At 48.3% G+C, this 20062-nt stretch overlaps 1 protein-coding gene across 1 annotated transcript in view; it reads right to left on the minus strand.

Moving 5' to 3' along the window:
* Positions 1-3284: 3284 nt before the first annotated feature.
* The window catches only part of ATP2C2 (ATPase secretory pathway Ca2+ transporting 2), a 61986-nt gene continuing 45208 nt past the window's right edge, over positions 3285-20062 (minus strand). The window contains exons 14-27 of the mRNA XM_019747123.2: positions 19487-19588; positions 18310-18399; positions 15955-16056; positions 13932-14088; positions 12185-12355; positions 11308-11405; positions 11158-11208; positions 9953-10119; positions 8564-8632; positions 8350-8466; positions 6874-7021; positions 5313-5411; positions 5034-5175; positions 3285-3660 (exon numbers count right to left, since the gene is read on the minus strand). Coding sequence (XP_019602682.2) covers positions 3542-3660; positions 5034-5175; positions 5313-5411; positions 6874-7021; positions 8350-8466; positions 8564-8632; positions 9953-10119; positions 11158-11208; positions 11308-11405; positions 12185-12355; positions 13932-14088; positions 15955-16056; positions 18310-18399; positions 19487-19588 — 1632 coding nt within the window. The 3' untranslated portion in view covers positions 3285-3541. The remainder of the gene's footprint in view (positions 3661-5033; positions 5176-5312; positions 5412-6873; positions 7022-8349; positions 8467-8563; positions 8633-9952; positions 10120-11157; positions 11209-11307; positions 11406-12184; positions 12356-13931; positions 14089-15954; positions 16057-18309; positions 18400-19486; positions 19589-20062) is intronic.

The raw sequence follows: 20062 nt of genomic DNA on the forward strand, positions 1-20062 counted from the left end.
TCTTCTTAAGGCTTCTGAGATAATGTGGTTTGCCCAGGAAGTTTTTCTCTACATTGAGATTAAAAAAAAAATCTGTTTTATTCTACTACTTCTGTGCTATCCATTTTTACTTCTAAATCTTTGATCCATTCAAGATGTATTTTAAAATAGACCTCTATTTTCCCCCAAATAAATCCCAGTATCTTTCATATTAAATGGTATGTTGCTTTCCCACGGACTTAAAAGGCTACTTTCTCATCAATTGAATTAGTTTTATGATAAAAAGCTGTAAGAGCTATTCCCCTATGACTACTGTTTTTTGGAATTTTCCTCCATATGCTTGCCTGCTTATTTTCTGCGACCTTTGGTAGGTCTTTGACTACTTCTAAAGTTTGATAGTAGCAGGTTCAAGATAACACTAAATATAGATCAATGTAGGCAGGATTGATAGCTGGCTAAAATTTATGATTCTTCTTAGCTAATAACAGGAATATCTTAGTTGGCTACAGAAAGTTTTGTTGTCATTGCCGGCACCGTGAGTGGACTTTTTCTTTCTGATGATTGAACATAGGAAAGCTCTTAATTGTTCTACGTAGTTTTGTGCCCAGTTACCTTGCTGAATTCTTTTATCCAGTGGTTCTATTTCAATTGATATGACCATGTGATTTTCCTTCTTTAGACTATTAATATGGTGTATTGCATCAAGCTTTTTTTTTTAAACATTTTTTTACATTAGTTTCAGGTGTACAAAACAATGTAATAGTTGAACATTTATCATTTATATCCCTCACACAGCGATAACCCTATTGCATCAAGTTTTGAATATTGAACTAGCCTTCCATTCTTGGCTTAACCCCACTTGGTTACGGTATCCTGTACTCTTTACATGCGGCTGGATTTAATTTGCTAACATTTTACTGAGGATTCTTGTGTCTGTGTTCGTGACAGAAGCTGGTCTGTAGCGCTGCTTTTATTTGGTTTTGGTATCAGGGTAATGCTGGCCTCATACACTGAGTTGAGAAGTGTTCTCTCCTGTTTTATTTTTAGATTATGTAGAATTGTTGTGTCTTTCAATGTTGAGTTAAATCTACCAGTGAAACCCGATTTCCTTTTTTGGGGAGAGTTTTTAATTACAACTTCAGTGTTTTTACTAGTTATAGGACTACTCAGATTTCCTATTTAATCTTCAGTGAGTTTTAATGGTTTGTGGTTCTCAAGGAATTGTGTATTTCCTCTACCTTGTTGAACTTATGTGCATAAAATTGTTCTTAATATGCTTTTGTTGTTGGAATGTCTTGAGGGGTTTATAATGACAATGCACCTTTAATTCCTAACACTGGTAATTTCTATCTTCTTTTTTTCCTTTGATGAACCTATAGCCCGACTGGCACTTTTATTGATCTTTTTAAAGAACTATTAGGTTATTGCAAAAGTAATTGCAGTTTAAAAGGTTAAAAACAATGCAAAAACCACAATTACTTTTGCACCAACCTAATAGCTTCTGATTCTTTTCTCTGTCTTTGACTTCATTGATTTCTGCTCTTTACTATTTTCATTTTGGTGAATGTACCTCTGCTCTTGATGGGTGGAGTGTTTTATAAATGTGAATCAAGCTAAGTTGCTTAACGATGCTCCAATCTACTACATCCTCAATGAAAAGATGGTCTTCATTTGAGTAGAGTTTATTTATCCATTGTACTTTCTGGTTCGTGTTTTGTGTCTTGTTTAGTAAAATTTTACCTAACTCTATTTTTTTCTTCCAAAAGCTTTATTGCTTTATCTTTTACATTTACAATCTACCTTGCATTGTGTTATATGGTACAGGCTTAGGAGTACTTGTTGCTATTGCAAGTATCGATCGACCCTGGTTGTGTCTAAGTATTTTTTAGGGGAAGCATATTTCTTGGGTTAGCACTTTGCTGAAGGATCCTGAAAAGGGAGTGGAGCAGCCAGAAGTATCCCTGACTCAGAGCGAAGCCCCATAGCAGGTTGTATATGAGAAATGATTTGGCCTGTACCTCTCAGCTGTTGCCAAAGGTTGGCAGCTGCTTGGCAGGTATCACCCCTGCTCAAAAGGTTTCTCCGCCAGCCCCCCTCAATATTCTTGCAGAGATGGCATGTGTGTATCTCTCCCCAGTTAGCTCTGGTGTCATTTGGTGGGGCAGAGGAGCATAGTGACCTCCCTCCAGTCTGTAAGTTTTACTTTGGGGGAATCTGGACTCTGTCTGGAAACTGCAGAGGTCCACTCTGACCTTCAGCCTGATCTGGTCCACGTATCACCACCCCGGAAAGCCTATCTGACAGCTACTGTGGCTTACATGGTGTGATGCTTACTTGCGTGTGTCTACCTGAACTACTCAAACACTTGGTCAAACACTGGTCTAGATGTTTCTGCAAGAAACTTTTTAGCTGAGATTGACCTTAAATTAGTAGACTTTGATTAAAGCAGATTACCTTGATAATGTGGGTGGGCCTCATCCAATCAGCTGAAGGCTCAGAGAAACGACTGCGATCCCCTGAGAAGGAAGGAATCCTGCCTCCAGACTTGAGGACTGCCTCAGGAAAGAGTTGCTATTGCAGCTCAAGTCTGAGTCTCCAGCTGGCTGGCCTGTCCTAAAGATGTTGGACTTGCCAACCCCAGCTATCACGTGAGCCAATTCCTTAAAACAAATCTCTCTGTCTCTTTCCATTCTATTGGTTCAGTTTCTCTAGAAAACCCTGGCTAATAACTGGGGGGGAGGAGGGGGGTTATAGTTGTGACCTCATTGCATGAAAGATAGAGTTTCATTTCTGGTTCTGCATGGTGGTTTTTGCCTGGCTGCAGACAGAGGAATGAGACAGAGACCTCTCTGCTCTACCACCATTCAACTGAAAAGTCAGACATGTTCTAAGAACAATCTTGGGGGCAGTGGGAAATACGGCTCATCCTCAGGCAGGCGGGAAATATTCTGGTTCCTGGTTCTGGAGATGAAGACCACTTACTCCTCATCTTAAAATCTGGGGCCCTTGGTTAGGCAATTATTCAGGATGTTCCCGCTTCTTGCCACATCCATGGTGGGAAGCACAAGGCTGTTTTTCCACCCTGGCCACTTGTAGAAAAAGCACTAAGTCCATCAAAACAATAATCTGACCCCTGGCATAGCACTTAAGAAAAGTACCCAAAGCCCCCATTTTGTGGATGAGGAGGCCAACAATGGGCAGAGCAATGACCAGGAGCCGGGTCCTGTCCCCTGTCCCCCGTCCCCCCAGGTCCCCATGTATTCTTCACGGGTGGGCTGCATTTCATGGAGCTACGGCACACGTGGTTAATAAAAATCATTGATTTAATAAATAGCGAGGTGTTTCTGTACAGGTTCCTCCCAGTCTGTCCCTGAGCCGGGCGGGGGAGAGGGGGTGTGGACGCGAGCCTGGGCCTGAGCTTCCTGCTGGCTTCCCAAGGAGGCTGGGAGTGACTTAGCCCTATGGTATCCTGAAAATATCCCTTCCAAGAAGGGTTGAGGGAGGGGCCACAGTCACATGAAAATATACATTATTTAGGGGCTGGTACACTGGTCAGGGTCCACTATACATCTTGATGGTGAATCTGGGCTTTCTTGGCTCTGGAGCAGAATTTTTCACATAGTTTGAGGAGCTCTGACAAAATGAACACGGATGAGGCCAATCCAGTTAAAAGCAACAAATCTGTGAGAAGGTAAAAAGGGAAAAGGGTCAGAGAGCAGAGGTTGCACCCTTGGGTCACCAGCTCCCCTCTGCCCCCAGAATCAGGGCAGTGCCCAGCAGGGTGGTGACTGTGGGTCTGACACGCAGCCTTGTCCTGAGTTAGAGACAGGCGAAGGGGCCGGGACCAGCCCTTCCCATTTCCCCGAGGGGGTGGAGGTTTCCCAGAGCCCAGCTCCCCAAGGCCCCACAGCCTTTCCAGGTGGTTCAGGCCAAGAGGCAGGTGCGCTGGGTAGGGTGCATGTTACCCAGGTCAGCAGTAATGGACGTTAGCCCCCATCCCTCTGTAGAGCAGATGCCCCCTAAGCATTGCTTCTGGCCCCCAGCTCACCCTGACTCATTCTAGTGGGTTAATTTTAAAAGTCTGCCCTGGACCCTCATTAAATCTTATTGTTCGGCACCATCTCTGGCTCCCTGTTGTCAACAGGGAGTGATAAGCACGATGCCCAAGCATGGTCACCGTGTTTCCTTCAGTTCTGGTGAGCTGGCTTAATTCCCAGGGGATGGAAACATCCGTTAAAACTTAGGGGGATTCGTCTTTTGTCGGTGCCCACAAGGCATTCACAGGAGCCCCCCATGGACACTGCTTTTTCAATGTTGGGAGGAAAGAGCTCATGTTCCTTAGTCTTGCCGGAAGGTTCTCCCTGCACTTGTCTCCAAGGCCTGAGACCCTCATGCGCTGGCTGGGAGCTGCCTCACCACCTGCTGGCCCTGGGGTGGGGCTGGCCAATGGAAAGCTTGGGCAAGAAGGAAGGGAGGAGGGAGGGGTACTTGCCCCTGCTCCCTCCAAGTCACTGTTGCTCTCTAGGCAACTTCCTCCCCTTCAGGACCCAGCCCTCCTCCCAGTTCTGTTCTCTCTCATCATAGCTTCAGGCAAAGGAGGCCAAGCCACCCTGGGCAGCTTCCAAAGGAAGGATGAGGGTCTGTGGGAGGCTTAGTCGAGGATGGAAGAGAGCCCCTGGGGTTCTGCACCAGGGAGTGTGTGCTCGGCCCCCAGAGAGATGGTCATTAAATAGTGTCCCTTTCAGCAAGAACTACTGGACGGCCAATTCCCTGGCTTTAGGTAAGCAGCTGTCCAAGTCACACTGGCCTCTGTTAAAATCTCCCACTGTCCATGGGGGCAGACTCACTCCTCAGCTGGGGCACGCAGCATGTCACAGGCTGAGCCCAGACTGTCACTGTACCTGCTGTCTGCGCTCTGGGTTCTCTGCACCCCCATCATGTGGCCCTTCTACCCTGTGCAGGCACGAGTCTGCTGCTTTGGGGATGGGGTGGCCCCAGGTTGTGTGATGGCCCTGGTCTCTGGCGACCCCGGCCTCGGGTCCCTTCCTACTCACCGAGCACTCCCAGGTTCTCTGTCTGGAAGATCTTCTGCAGGGGCGGGATGTAAATCACAGCCAGCTGCCCCAGAATTGACCCGAGCACGGAGTACAGGAACATGTGGTTCCGGAGGAAGCCGATCTCGAATATCAGCTTGGTCTGTGGGAGAAAAGCACGTGACCCCCACCTCAGATGAGGCTGCCTGCGTCCCAGAACCCCTGAGTGACTTGGGCAGGGACCACAGTTTCTCACTGAGAGCACAAGGCAGCTCTCCAGGAAAGGAAGCCGAGTCTCACCTGGGAGCGGCAGGTCAGGGCGTTGAAGAGGTCAAAGAACACAAAACAGGTGAAAGTCATCGTTGTGGTGCGCGGGGTGCTGGCCTTGTCTTCGGGGATCTGGAACACGAGTGATACAGGATGAGGTGACACAGTCTCCTGCCACACACTCATCCCTCACCGAGCCCAGGGATAGAGCAGGCCTGTAATCGTGGCTCGGTGTCCAGACCACAGTACTTTAGTTTTACTAGGAATCCATCGAAAGCTCCCTGAGTCACCTGGTGTAAGCCCGAAGTGTGTTTCCCAACTTCCCCACGGTCCAGCCCCTCTGTCGGCACCTGGCAGGGGCCACTAGCCAGCCCTTCCTCTGGAATTTCGGCTGCTCTTGATACCAGAGGAGACACCTCGCACACGTGAATGGAATATCCCTTCCTCCCACAGGTGACACTGCCTCCCGGGAGGTGACACCTCTACAGTTATATCCACTTCACAGAATGTCGCAACCCCACAGAACTAGGGCCTGTGAGGCTGAATGAACGGAGCCACCGCCCCCTCCCTGGCTCTGGCACTGTGGCAGAACCGTCTCATTCTGGCTGACATCGTGGGGGCGGGGCTGCAGACCAAGGTGAGAGGGCTCAGGGTGTGCACCCTGAACATCCTTCTGGCTGATGAGAGGTGGTGCATCCCCTGTGGCACAGGCAGCAGGCACCAGTGCTACCCTGAGCTCATCTGCGGGACCAGAGGTTCACACAGACTCCTCTGGGAGCGACCGTTAAAACAGAGCCGGACACAGCAGGTCCTGGGTGGGGCCTGAGAATCTGCATGTCTCACAAGGTCCTGGGGTGCTGATGTTGCTGCAGGGCCCCCATGCTGAGGATGACTGTGTCACACCAGGAAGGTCTGTGTTTCTCTCTCCACTAACTGAGCACACAAGCGGGCGGACCAAGGTGGGGGGAGAAAAGCCGCTCCTTTTGAGGCAGAACAGTGGCAGTGTCCTATCCCTTCTCACAGCTGGGCGATGGGGGTTAAAGGTCTGGACGGAGTCACCTGCCTATTCTCCATCTAGATCACTGGATGTCTCCAGACACAGGCTCCCTTAACCTGCAGGCCACGCAAAGACCCATAATAAGAGCCTGCCAACAAGCACCTCCAGGGAATAAGACAGGAGTTTCTTTTAGATTTCAAATCGTTTTCTGGTGACAACAGAAAGAAGTAGAGAGGGATGTGTCCCATTTAGGAAAAAGTCTGAATTCTTTTCTCCGACCCTGAAGCTTCCCATCCCTTCTGCCTTTCTGCCTCTTTCCACTTCTGTCAAGTCAGCTCCTAGTCACCTGACCCTCCTTCCCCAGCGCTGCCCTGGATGCCTACATTTGTCACCCCCCCCACCCCCCTAGCAGGGACTGTCCGCCTTGCTTTGCACCTGCCCCAGCCCTGCATCAGCCACCAGCACCCAGGCATTGACTGAGCCAGTGAGAACGTTATTGACTGAGCCAGTGAGAACGTTATTGACTGAGCCAGTGAGAACGTTATTGACTGAGCCAGTGACAACGTTATTGACTGAGCCAGTGACAACGTTCTTCACCTCCTTCCAGAAGATGAAGAGGGTCCCGCTGATGATGATGGAAGCCGACAGCAGGATCTTCAGGATGAGGGCTCTGCTGAGGATTGTGTCCTTGACGTTCCTCGGTGGCTGCCGCAGGGTGTCTTTGTCCACTGGCTCTACCCCCAAGCTGCTCGGAACAAAATGGAACCCTCTGAAATAAGCCACTGGAAAGGGTACTTTCGACAAGGCGTGTAGCAGTTACACAAGTAAGGACCCCTGAAGCAGAGACATGCTCAAGTTAGGGGGCGGGAGCCAGGGTGTCCCCAGTCTCATGGGGACCTCCAGGGCCTTGCTGGAAGCCTGCCCTTCCCATCCTCCGACCCCTCCCTAACTGCCCCGTCCCTAAGTGCTCCTTCCCAGGAGTCTTCCACAGCCTAGCCTCCCTCGGGCAGCTGCACACAGCTCCTCCAACCGCACACCTGCCCACCTCCATTGGGAACCCGCCAGCTCCTGATAACCACACCACGGTCCTGGAACCACACCCAGTCATCCTCGTGCTCAGTTTCCACCACAAGGGGACAGCGGGGCCTGGCCTCATCCCAGCTGGCCAGGAGAAACAGCATCCAGGCCTCACCCACTAGAGTCCTCTCATCAACTAAGAGATACCCTCCTTCATCCAACTCCTAAACAGCGGGATTGAGGCCAGACCAATGGTAGGTGGTGTGGGGGCACCAGGGAGGGAGAAGACTGGGTGAAGCCCCGGGCCTGTGCTTAGGGAGAGCATGTAGAAAAGGGAGCCCTTACTCTGGGCATGGGAGGGGATGACAAAGTAGGACCCTCTTTCCTTCAGCAGCTATCACAGGCAATGATTAAATTAATAATGGTCACAATAATCAGCTACATCTGAACCAGTCCCTACTATGTGCTCAAGCAGGTGAAGTGCCTTGCTTGCTTTGGTCTTCCTCACTCCAAAGCTCATCTTTCTCCTGCACCATTGAGCCAATCATTTACTGAGCACCTACTATCTGCCAAGCACCATTGTAGGAGCTGGGATACTTCAGGGAACAAAATAAAAACCTTGCCTCCATGACGCTGACATTCTAAAGGGGAGATGGATTATAATCAGATAAATAAGGAAATACATATTTTCCCTTCTAGGGAAAATTAAGGCAGAGGAAAGTGACTGAGAGTGAGGAGGCTGCAGTTAATCAGGGAGGACTTCTTGAAGGTGGTGACCTGAATGAACAGAGGAATTGGGCCATGCGGCTAGCTCAGGAGAGCATTCCAGGTAGAGGGGACAGAAAGTTCCATCATTCCCCGCTCTGCCTGCCTAGGTACTTCCCTCTGTGCCCAGGGCATTCCACTCTCTCTCCCCAGTGCACCACACTTAAGTTTTCTGGGACTCCTTACGGCCAGTGACCACGTTTGCCCACCTCTGTAGCTCGCAGCACAGAGTAGGGGTGCGGTTTGTGGAGCCTGGCAGAAGTGGTGCGGTGCTCCAGCCCAGGACCTCACCTCTGTGCCGGCGGCCCGTCCATGATGATGTTGATCCACAGGATCTGCATGGCGTTGAGGGGGTTGGGCAGGTTGCACATGGTGGACAGAGTGATGAGGCTCAAGGCCGAGATGCTCCTGCAGGGCACAAGCGGCCGACAGGGGGCGCTGTCAACAGCTGCTTGCCGGATGCAGACGCCCGCATGGCACTGGGAGAGGCTAGCCTCAGACTTACGTGCTCAGCTGAAATCGGACAAAGTTTTTGATGTTATGAAAAATCCCCTTGCCTTCCTCCACTGCATTCCTGCAAGACAGGAGAAAGTATTTAGTCACAAAGAGGGTCTGGCTCCACTGGCTGCTAAATGCAGTGATGGTGTCACTTAGGGTGACACCTCCGGGTGACACCATGCTTGGAACACCCTCCCGCTCCTGCCCATTTCCCCTTGCTGGCATTCTTGAGGACACACCAGTAGAGGAAGAAGCGCCATCAGCTGCTGGGGACAGGTCCCTGAGCCATGACCAGAAGACAGTACATTACTGTCACTCTAGCCCAGGGACCCCCGCCCTCACCCAGCACTGAAATGCCTCCTGAAGTGCGGAATGCATCTCAGTGATTCACCAATGACAACAGGTACAGCAAAACCAATTAAAGCTGCCAATTAGAAGGGGCACAGCAAGGAGGAAGAGAATTGAGGTTGAAAACATCTGTTGTATTTTTAGGAGGCTCTTTGTGACAGTCCTTGAGTCACTAATTAATAGAAAATGATTTAATTCTTCCCCGTGTTTACTACAAATTTTTGCAAAACAATGAAAACTGCAGAGCTATATATATTAACTGCATCTTTTTTTTTTTAATTCAGAGGAAGTGTTTTGAGAATTCCTAGGGTGAATCCATTTGTAAAGAAAAGACTCCTGTTGTAAAGTCGATAATCACATCAAACTTTCATATTTGTTTAGATTTTGGTATCAGGCTTAAGTTTTCTCCCACTCCCAATTATTGCAATTTACATATGGAACTAATTAAAATTAGCCTTAATTGGAACTGAAGTCTTAACTGGAACGGATTAAAATTATATCTAGTGGGAAGATAAATTTATTACGAGAAAAATAAAGAAAAGTAAAACAGAAGAAAACAATTTTTTGTGACCCCAGCACCCGGAGATCATGGGTGTTCACTATCTGGGTATTTCTGTCCAGTCTCTTTTCAGTGTGTGAAATGTACGTGTCAACGCAGACAACACTAGACTCAAACTGAATGTACTCATTTCCCCACTGTGAATGTTTCTGTGTCTTTAAATGTTCTTCCAAACATGAATTTTAATGGCCACGTAGTATTTCTGTCTCTTGCTGCTGGCACTCAGGATGACGTAGGATTTCCTGATACACAGACATACCAGCACATGCCTCCTTTTGCACACCTAACCCAGGCTTTTCCGTCAGTGCACAAATTAGGGCTCTGCCTGCCACTAACCCCAGGGTGGCCCCCATGACCCTGGTTTATGTGGTGTTTGGGCCTGGCACACCTTGTATCTCCAGCACAGCAGACCCCTGGGGCTGGTTACCCCAGGCATTTTTGCCACTTAAATAAAATGAAACAAAACAAAACATCTAAAGAGCAACTCACATGATGGCTGAGAAGTCATCGTCCACCAGGATCATGTTGGCGGCCTCTTTGCTAACGTCTGTCCCTGTCTGCCCCATGGAAATCCCGATGTCTGCTGACTTCAGGGCAACTGCGTCGTTTACCCCATCCCCCGTCATGGCCACGATAGCCCCTGACTCCTGCAAAGCCTTTAGAAAGAGGTGCTGAGTTGTGACCTGCAGCCTGAGGCCTTCCTCCTAGGTCCTGCCTTCTCTCCTAACACTCTGCCTCTCACACTGTGTGGCCGGCAGCAGAGACCCCTCTCTGGAAGGTACCGGAGTCAGGAGGCCTGAGTCTGAATCCCAGCTCCATGCCCTGAGCTGTGGGAACTGGGCAAGCCTTGAACCCCTCAACCTCAGTTTTTCCATCTGCAAAATGGGAGCGACAGTCTCTCCTCAGGGCTGTGGTGAGGCCTAGACTAAGACCATGGATGGGATATTGCCCAGCAATAGTAAAGGCACAGATGTGTTATCCATCACCATTCAATGATAATCTATTTGTCCCCTGAAATTATGTGGAGCCCAGTAAGTGTTAATATTTTCTTTCAGGACTAACTTGAGATTCACTCAGCAGAATGAAAAAATCCAAAAATAGCATAAAAGAAAAAACACAGCTACCAACAGAGTTAAAGAGTTTTCAAAGTATATATGTGCCAGGAAACCAAGCACCTTTGCAGGACTCTTGTTCCAGCACTTTCAGTTTTTGATGCACAATCAGAAAATCTTATCAACTCTTTATTTGGCAGCTGCTGGTATGCCAGACACTGTGCCAAGAGCTTCACAGGCCTGGCTTCCTTTAATCTTCTCGCCAGTCTTGTGAATTAGGTGATGTCATTCATTTCATCCCCACTTTACAGATAAGAAAACTAAGGCCTGGAGTTAACTAACAGGAATATACCATAAAGCACTTGACTAACAAAGGGTAGCCTCTTTTCAGTTTTCCCTTTGTACCCAATTCCTGCTCTCTGGTGGTAAAGGGCCCCTCATTCTCCCCTCCCCAGATGCTGGGTAAAGGCCACCACGGATGCAGCAGCCCTGGACCGAGAGCAGGAAGCCACAGTTTGAGGATGGTTGAGGCTCCAGCCAGCTTGGGCCCCGGACCACCCTGCGGAACAGAGCTACTGCTGCTACCCAAGACTGTATCTTGAGGGACGAGTGAGGCAGAACCTGTTTCCTTACACAACTTACCTTGATGATTTTGAGTTTGTGCTTAGGGCTGGTCCTGAAGAAGACAGACACCTGGACACAGAGACGTGAAAGCGCAGAAAGTCAATGAATGCAAAGCTGGAAACACAACCCCCTCTACCCAGCCTCAGAGAGCCGCTGGGAGGACTCCACCTTCCCGATGTGGTCAGCCAGCTTGGAGTGCTCCATACTTTCCACCTCTTCCCCGGACATGGCTTTCAGCCTTCCATTGCACAGGCCGATGTTCCTCCCTGCATGGTAGGGAGAATCCGTCCTGAGGGCTTGCTTTGGGGCCTGCGACTGCGGTCCCCATTCCCACCCCTCCCTCCACCTACCTGAAATCAAGAGAATAACAAGACTAAAACCACAATGGCTACCATTTACTGAGCCCCTGCTATGTTACAGGGTCTAATTCCATCCACAGAATTAACCTACAACAAAGGCCTTCTTATCCCTGCTTTAAAGATCAGGAATCTGAGAGGGAAGTGATTCCTTAGGGTCATAGGGTAAGTGGTGACCTGACAGGGTTCTGTCTGATTTCCTAGTGACAGGCTGCCTCAAGGCAGAGGGCCAAGAAAACCAAGGTGTGAGAATACTAAAGGCAGTAATAAGTAGAATAGTGGGAACAGGTTTGTTAGCCCTCTGCTGATGAAGAGCCTGAGGGTCAGAGTGGTTCTATGATTTGCTCAGGGCCCACAACTGGTGGCAAAAGCCAGACTGGAACTATACACTGGGATTGATGCTGCCTGTGAAGACGAAGTGAGATCATGGATGAAAAACCCTGGCACATAGCAGGTTCTCATTATACAATGAGGATTTATTTCCCCTTTTGGAGAATCTGCCAGCATTTTAGACAAAAACCTTCAAAGGTGGAGTGCTGGTCCATGAATCTCAGAATCTTTTCTAAGCACTGAGAAGGTAGGTGTGAGCGCTCCTGACCAGGTTTGCTGAAGATTAACCAATGGTAGTGACCCCACTGTAAAGGATGACAGATCCTTGCTTTCTTACCCTCCGCCACCTTCCCCATTACCTATCGCCAAGGCTGTCTCCAGGGCATCTCCCGTTATCATTTTCACGGACACGCCGGACTCAGAGAGAACCTGCACCGCTTCCTTCACACCCGCCCTTGGAGGGTCGATGATTCCAACGAGACCCAGAAACGTCAGCTTCCCCAGCTCGGGCCCGGAAGCCAGGGCCAGCACTGAGGAGAGAGCAGACCCACAGAAGCGTCACTGGGCGCTGACGGGTCTGATTTTATCCCGTCAGCCCCGGCCCCCACCATGTCCCAGACCAGACCCTCTTCTGTCTGCTATGGGCTTGGGCACCGAGTTTCCAGAGCACAAAGGGAAGGCAAACATCTTTGCAGTGGTTGTCATCAGGCCTGTGCAGGGTAATGGGTCTCAGCACCCCCAAATAGAGAGAGAGATGCTAGAGACAACTTGCCAGGCAGAAAATATGGTCCCTGTCCACTGGTGGTAAAACACCCCCAGCCCATGCCAGCAAGAGTGGCCACAAGAAAGTGTGAGACAGCCTATGATGGGCCATTTCTGACAATTCTCCTTGTCTATTTGCTCTGTTCTCATTTTGTCACCTCCAGCAGACTGGGGATAACAGCTTACCAAAGGTAAAGAAAAATGTGCGGGAGGGTAACACGGGTGAGAAGACTGTTGGCGTGTCTCGGCCTTGACTGTTTCAGTGGCACAGAAGCCAGGCCCAACTCCTGGGGACGAGTGCTCCCAGAGGGGGAACTGACCTTACTCTGTCACCTTACTGATACTGGAGCTGGTAAGTGGTGACCTGACAGGGTTCTGTCTGATTCCCTAGTGACAGGCTGCCTCAAGACAGAGGGCCAAGAAAACCAAGGTGAAACAACCGTCACAGCAGTGATAAGCAGAACAGTGGGAAAAGGGTTGCTAGCCCTCTGCTGATGAAGAGCCTGAGGGTCCGAGTGGTTCAATGATTTGCCAAGGGCACGCAGCCAAGAAGCCTCCAGCCGTGCCTCCCTCCTGCTCAGTTATAATACTGTGCCAGTGGTGCAGGTGCCATGTGCCCGTGATACAGGTACTATTCCCAAAGCTTCCCTCCCCACCTGCTAAGCTCAGCTCCGTCCCAGCAAGCCGCAATGTCCTCACCTTGTACCTTGTCACCCTTGTCAGCAAGCTGCTAGCTATGTATAATTTCTGTCCCATGAAGGGGAAAACCAAGGCAACTGAAATTAATATGGCAAGCCCAACGCTTCCCATAGTCCCCTGAGGGAATACAAGTGTCCCAGAGTGTTTTTAAACGCTGTCTCTGAAAATGGACAGGCTGACAAATGACACGGGAAATGTGGTTTTTAATGTTCAGCCCGTCAGGGAAGGCACCGGCCCTGGTGCAGAAAATTGGAAATGGTCACATAATGAAATGTCTGCCTTGATTTAACAGAGCTCTGGATTTTCCTCACACTAAGCGAGGAGCAAGCAGACCAATCAGGAAAATCGATATTTCTGGTGCATCGCCTTCACCTGTCTTAGAAAACTCAGGACGTAGGGTTCCAGCTCTTCTCACACATGAGCCGAATCTAGGTTAATGGGTATCATTTGGTGGCTGGGATGGAGTGGGGGGATCCTACCTTTCATCTCACCAATAAATTTCACACTTGCTTTACTTCCCCCAGCATGCTGCCCGACTGCCATCCTGACCAATCACCTTACGGACTGAGGACCCTGTGTGAATGCACTTGAAAAGTAGTGCTACATGCAAATTTAAAGCTCAGGGCTGGGGCCACAGGCACTGACCCCGCAGGCCGAGCGACCCCATCTTCTTTTCCTCCTGCTGGCAGAAGGATTGCTGTTGGGGCGTCAGTGGCAGGGAGATGCCCCCATTGTTGTACATGGTACAGTAACGAATCACTTCTTCAAAGGCCCCCTTCATGAAGTAAATGTCTTCCTCCTCCTTGAAAAAGACAAAAGGGACACAAATCAGTCACTAGATGCTTCAGCTCTTGGTGACTGTCACCTCACTCACACAGAGAAGTGCATGGCAGGGGTATGTACAGTGGACTGCCCCTGTTCACCAATATCAGACAGATCCGATAGGTTCCAGGAAACCTACACAAGGGAATACTACACAGCCCACAAAAGGAACGAGGCCAAGCTTTGACCTGCATCACCTCTGCTCTCCATTAAGTCACTTGGTTAACGTCGCTCAGAGCGTCCCGTGTGTTTCACTAGTTAGTCATATGTCAGTTAGTGTTATGCTGTAGGTGGGTGATTCATTGCTAAATGTCTATTTTGCTCAGACTGTTGCCTCTCCATGGTGGGCACCATTTCTATTTTGTTCGCCCCTGCCCTTGGCTCATAAGAGTGAATCCAAATGAGTAGCTGACCATTTTCCTGCCTAGTTATTAAACTCTGTCTCCCCCTTGACTCAGCAGCCAGTACTATCAGTGTGGGTCATACTATATCCTCATTAATAGCATAGCACCTGCCTACTCATGGTGGGCAGTGAATAAGCCCCTATGAACTGACACAGAAAAAGGTGTAAGACATTATTTAAGGGAAAATAGCAAATGATAAACAGTAGATACAGCTCGACCTTATTTTGCCACCCCATGTGTCACTATGCACACATTTAGAACCTGGAGCACTCTATCCTAGGAGTTACCTAGCGTGGGGGGTGGGTAGGGATAGAAGAGGGGCAGAATTATAAAGAGTTTCCATTTTTTTTAAAGTCATATTCCTATAATTATTTTGATGAGAATATTACCATTGGCTTTGGGGGGAGGAAGCCTAGAAGTATTAAAATATTTAAAACATCCAATATTTAAAACCCCTTTTAAGTACCCAGAATTTATATGCCCATCCACTCATGACAAGAATGTGACATGAGCTGGCCAAGTTGTCCACCACCCTGAATGAGATGTGAAATCTTAGCATGGACAAGACATGATGGATTCCACAAAGAGCAAGAGAGAAGGAGAAGGTTGGAGGAAAAGATAGAAGGCAATAAGAAAACTCTTAAAAAAAAAAAAAAAGTTTTTGTTTTTGTTTTTCTTTTTTCCTGGAAAATCTGAAAAGCTACAGAGAATACAAAAAGGAAAAAAAAAGTATCAGCTGAATCCCTACCTAGGGATGGACATTAATAGTTTGGTATATATTCCTCTAGTCACTTATAACATGTGTATACAAAGGGGACAATGTACGTGTGTGTACGTGTGAGCTCACTGTTCCCACCATTTGTGGAGGACCTCCCTTCAAAAATGAAGGCTTGTTCCCCCATTGTGACTGTTAAGTGAGCTCATATGTGTAAAGAACTTAGCATGGGGGTGCAAAGGAAGGACCCCCGAGTTAGCGATGGGGGTCAATATTCTCAGTAGAGCCTGCAGTTGCTAGAATAGTAATTACTCAATGACTACATTATAGGCCAGTGAGTCTCATACCTAAACGTGCATCAGAATCCCACAAACACAGATTACTGGGTCCCACCCTGGAATTTCTGATTCAGAAGTTCTGGGGTGGGGCCTGAGAACCTGCATTTCTAACAACTTCCCAGGTGATGCTGGTCCAGTGACCCTCCCCCTCCCCCCGCCCTAACCCTCTTCCCCCCGTCCCCCTCCCCCCGCCACTTAGGGAACCAGTGATTTGGATGAAAATCTCAGAAGACCCAAGATAGTCAAAGGTTTAATTGCTATCATCTGTATTTTCATGTATTTGGAACCTTGTAGAAGTAGCTAGAAACTTGAAATGCTTCTCCTTGATGTCTGCATTTTGCTTTTTGGTGGTGGTGGGGGAGTGGAAAGGCGCAGACAGGATAACTCACCTCATTCTTGGGGCTGCATTTTACCGCCATCCACTTCTGCTCCGAACTGAATGGGAGCTCTTTTTTCCTCACGTATGACTCTTTAATATCACTTAAGTGCATCTAGGATAGTAAAATGGGACACTTTCAGCGAGCCGTCCTAAACCAACCTCAATGCAAAGCTCAGTCCATTTAAATGATTCACTATTCAAATCATCTCAGGCAGATGAGCAATCCAAGCATTTAGCTCACAGAGAAAGGCCATTTGCTTTCAGATGTCCCAACCTGAAAAACATGTCTCTTTTCTCTCTCGTTTCAGAGGCAGAACCAGATAGCCTTTGCAACAGCTTCTAGCTGAAACCTGCTCAAAGACAGAAGCCTGGGGGTTTCTGCCAGGAGGAATATTTCACACTGGAAGTAGCAATTTCCCAAAAAGGAACCCGGGGGTTAGTGGTGGTCTGCTGTAACAGCCGGAGGTCCTTGCCAGGCCTGACATTCATTCATTTGCTCTTGGATGGCTTTCAGGCCAGTTCCTTGATAGCTCTGTCCCTCAGTTTCCCCAACTGTAAACCAGTTTTAGCCTGTGCATCCCATTGACCCCCAAGGGGTGAAAATGGGCCTTAGGGGACAAAAAACTCTTTTTATGTATAAAACATAGATATGCATACAGTACACAAACAGATATACAGTATATCTGTGATATTAAAATGTCATGGGAGGGGTGATTAGAAATAAAAAGCTAGAAAGCATCTTTAGGAGAGTATTATGGGTTGCACTGTGACCCTCCAAAAGATGTATGGACGTCCTAACCCCCACCCCTACCCACCCACCCAGTACCTGGGAATGGGATCTTATTTGGAAATAAGGTCTTAGGAGATGTAATCATGTTAAGATGGGGTCATTAGGCCAGGCCTAATCCAGTATGACTGGTGTCCTTGTAAGGAGAGGACCACCCCATATGAAGATGAACACACAGGGAGGACACCATGTGAAGACGGAGGCAGAGATTAGAGTGATGCGCCTGCAAACCAAGGAACACCTAAAATTACTGGTAGCAGCCAGCGGCCAGGAGAGGGAGCGCGGCACTGCCGACACCTTTAGTTTGGACTTCCGGCCTCCAGACCGTCAGGGAATACATTTCTGTTATCTTTAAGCATGCAGTTTATGGTGCTACTTTTTTTTTTTTTTTTTTGGCAACTCTAGGAAACTACTAGGTTGGTGCAAAAGTAATTGTGGTTTTTGCAATTTTTTTTCTTTTTGAACCTTTTAAACCGCAATGACTTTCGCACCAACCTAATACTACAGGGAGTGGTGGTGGGAGAAAGGTTTAGAGGATGAATGAAATGATAAGCATGGAGTGCTCAGCACCGCGCTTGTCATAATGGAAGCACTTAATTAGTCCATGTCAGCTGTTATTTTTGTTATTGTAAAAGGTACATTTTAAAATTCCAAACCAGGCTCCCCAAATAATGTAGATGCATAAAAGAGTTAAATTCTAACATGTAAAAGAAAGGAAAGAGGGTTCTGGAACCTCTGCCCTCTCTAGGCTGCATGGGTGGCTAGCAGTGGGAGCAGGATTTTTCTCCTTCTGTGATGGTCAGGCCAGTTGTCCCTTCCCTGCTGGGCAGCGGGAGTTGTTGAGTGAAGCTAGCCCATACTGTTTTAAAGGGGACAATAAGTCTCATTTGGTATTATTGACATTCTGGGGAGAATTTTCTTCTGTTAGTGGAAGGAAAAGAATATGGCGTAATAATTTCTTAAAGCACCTGATTTACCATTACAGGGAGGTACCGAAAAGGTAACCCTTCTCCCCACTCATCTGCACCCCCCAGCACTGGCTCCTGGAATGCCCCATTCTGGGTTGTGTCATGGACGGGAGGCAGAGATAGGGAGCTGGGGTAAGGGAGGGACAAGTGAAGAGATGGACGCTGGACAGTGCGATGCATGACAGCCCGGGTGCCAGGGTGAGAAGAAATGACAACAGAGGTGGAAACTGCAGTGAACTTTACGAGAATGTCCAAGTAGCAGAGAGAGCAAGGCTGGCAAAGGGTCATAGCACAGGAAGCAGCAAGAGGGAGCAGACTGGCTGGGAAGAAGGGAGAGGGTCAGTTCCCATTGGAAAAGCATCCATGAGTGGGCTTCTACCTCAATGGAGGAATCTCATCGGACATCTTCTGTTATTTGTCCCCTGTGCACAAAGCAGAGAGGACACCCGTAAACCTGCCACCCATTGCTTCAACACTCATGAGCAGCTGCTCTGCATGGGGCCCTGGGCACAGAGTGGGGGAGCATTCTGCCAAGCCACAGAGCTCAGGGTCTAAACCACTGAGCCCCAGAATCCATCGAATGTGTTAAAAGGAAATAAAAATTTCCCACCTTCATGGCCAGGGCGATCAAGGCACCTTCCGTGGGCTGTCCCATCATGGTGTTTTTCCTGATGACAGCGTTGTTGGCGACACAGCCTGCCTGAAAAGGGGGGTGGTTTCCGAATGTCATTAGTTAATATTTGGAGCTGGTACCCCTCAGGAGTCCTGGGCTCACTCAGGCACGTGCAAAAGTCAGACAATGAAACCTTGACCTATTTTTGGAGCTGGGCTGGGGTGGAGGTGAGGGACAAGATTTACTCTTCAAAATTTATCAGAGTCCCTGCTTTTTAGAATAAACACAGTAGATATTTATTGACTCTGCTGAATGGTGGTTGTCTTAAAACCATTGTAAGAAAATGTGGTTCGAAGGCAGGTAGACGGGTGGTGACGAGTGTGGGTGAATGGTGAGTGACCGCCAGTGGGCATGGGGTTTCTGTTCAGGGTGACGAAGTGTCCTGGAATTAGATAGTGGTGATGGCTGTGCAACCTTGGGGACATCCTAAAATCCACTGAGCTGTATACTTTAAAAGGGTGACTTCTGTGGTATATGAGTTACATCTTAATTAAAACTAGTAATTAAAAAAAGAAATGTAGAAACACACACACCAAAAAGAGCATGAAGTGCTTCCCAGCTTCCCCCCCATCATTGGCTGGGCGATCCTGGGCTCTCATGTGACCTCTCTAAGCCCGTTTCTTAATCTGAGCAACTGAGATAATAGGAGAGGCCTCACAGGGTTGTTGTGATAACTAAGTGGTCCCATGAGGTGGGACCTGCACAGAGTAGGTGCTCACTAAATGTCACAAAGGAAGACGGCCGGATTTAGACTTCACAGAGGGCACCACTACGTGGGGAGGACAAATGAGTTTCGGTGGGAGGATGAGCACGGCTACTGTCACTATGGATAAAAACAATAGACGACACTGCCCACTATTCTTGAGCACCCTCTGGATGTAGGCTGTCTCTAAAGACTTCCCAGCAGGCAGGGAGGAGTACAAAGGGTGCTAATTCTTCTCTTACCTCTGATGTTTCCATCTGTTTCCGGGCCACTGTGACAACCTGATCGCTGGGGTATGGCTCAGTTGTCACCAAGAACCAGTTGGTTCAATAGCTGTTTCTCTTTTCAGAGAGAACCCCCATCAGCTCTGTTTTAAATGCATAGTGCTACCATGGTGCTTGTGACACTTACCTCCACTAATTTCCCCACTGAGATGTTGGAAAACTCCTTAATGACTTCCTTTGATGGTAGAAGGCAGACTGTCCCTTGGCCGTTATATCCAACTCCACTGACCTGCAGGGCAAAGGGACAGGAAAGATGTCACCAAGTGTCAAAAACACGTTCCCCCTGTTGGCTCATAATCTCTTTTCTGGGGATCCATCCCAAGGACAAATCCTAGCTACAAATAAGGCTTCAAGCATGAACATCTGTTCCCTGCACGATTGTATATTAACCAGAATGCCTCACTAAGTGCCATGTGTCAGTAAATTGCAATAATCTTGCTCGATGGGATATTCTGCAGCCAGTACAAATTCTGGGTAAGAAAACTGTTATAAGTAACAGCATAGGAGAGTGCTTATGTTCTAGAACAGAGGTAGGCAAACTTTTTCTAACAGAGCCAGATAGCAAATAGTTGAGGCTTTGCAGCCCATAACCCATCCAGTCTCTGTCACAATGACATAACCTTGCTGTGTGGCGTGAAAAGGAGCCATCAGCAACACATGAACAAAAGGGTGTGGCAGCATGCCAACCAAACTTTATTTACAA

This window comes from Rhinolophus sinicus, linkage group LG11, assembly GCF_036562045.2.
Source record: "Rhinolophus sinicus isolate RSC01 linkage group LG11, ASM3656204v1, whole genome shotgun sequence".
NCBI lineage: Eukaryota > Metazoa > Chordata > Mammalia > Chiroptera > Rhinolophidae > Rhinolophus > Rhinolophus sinicus.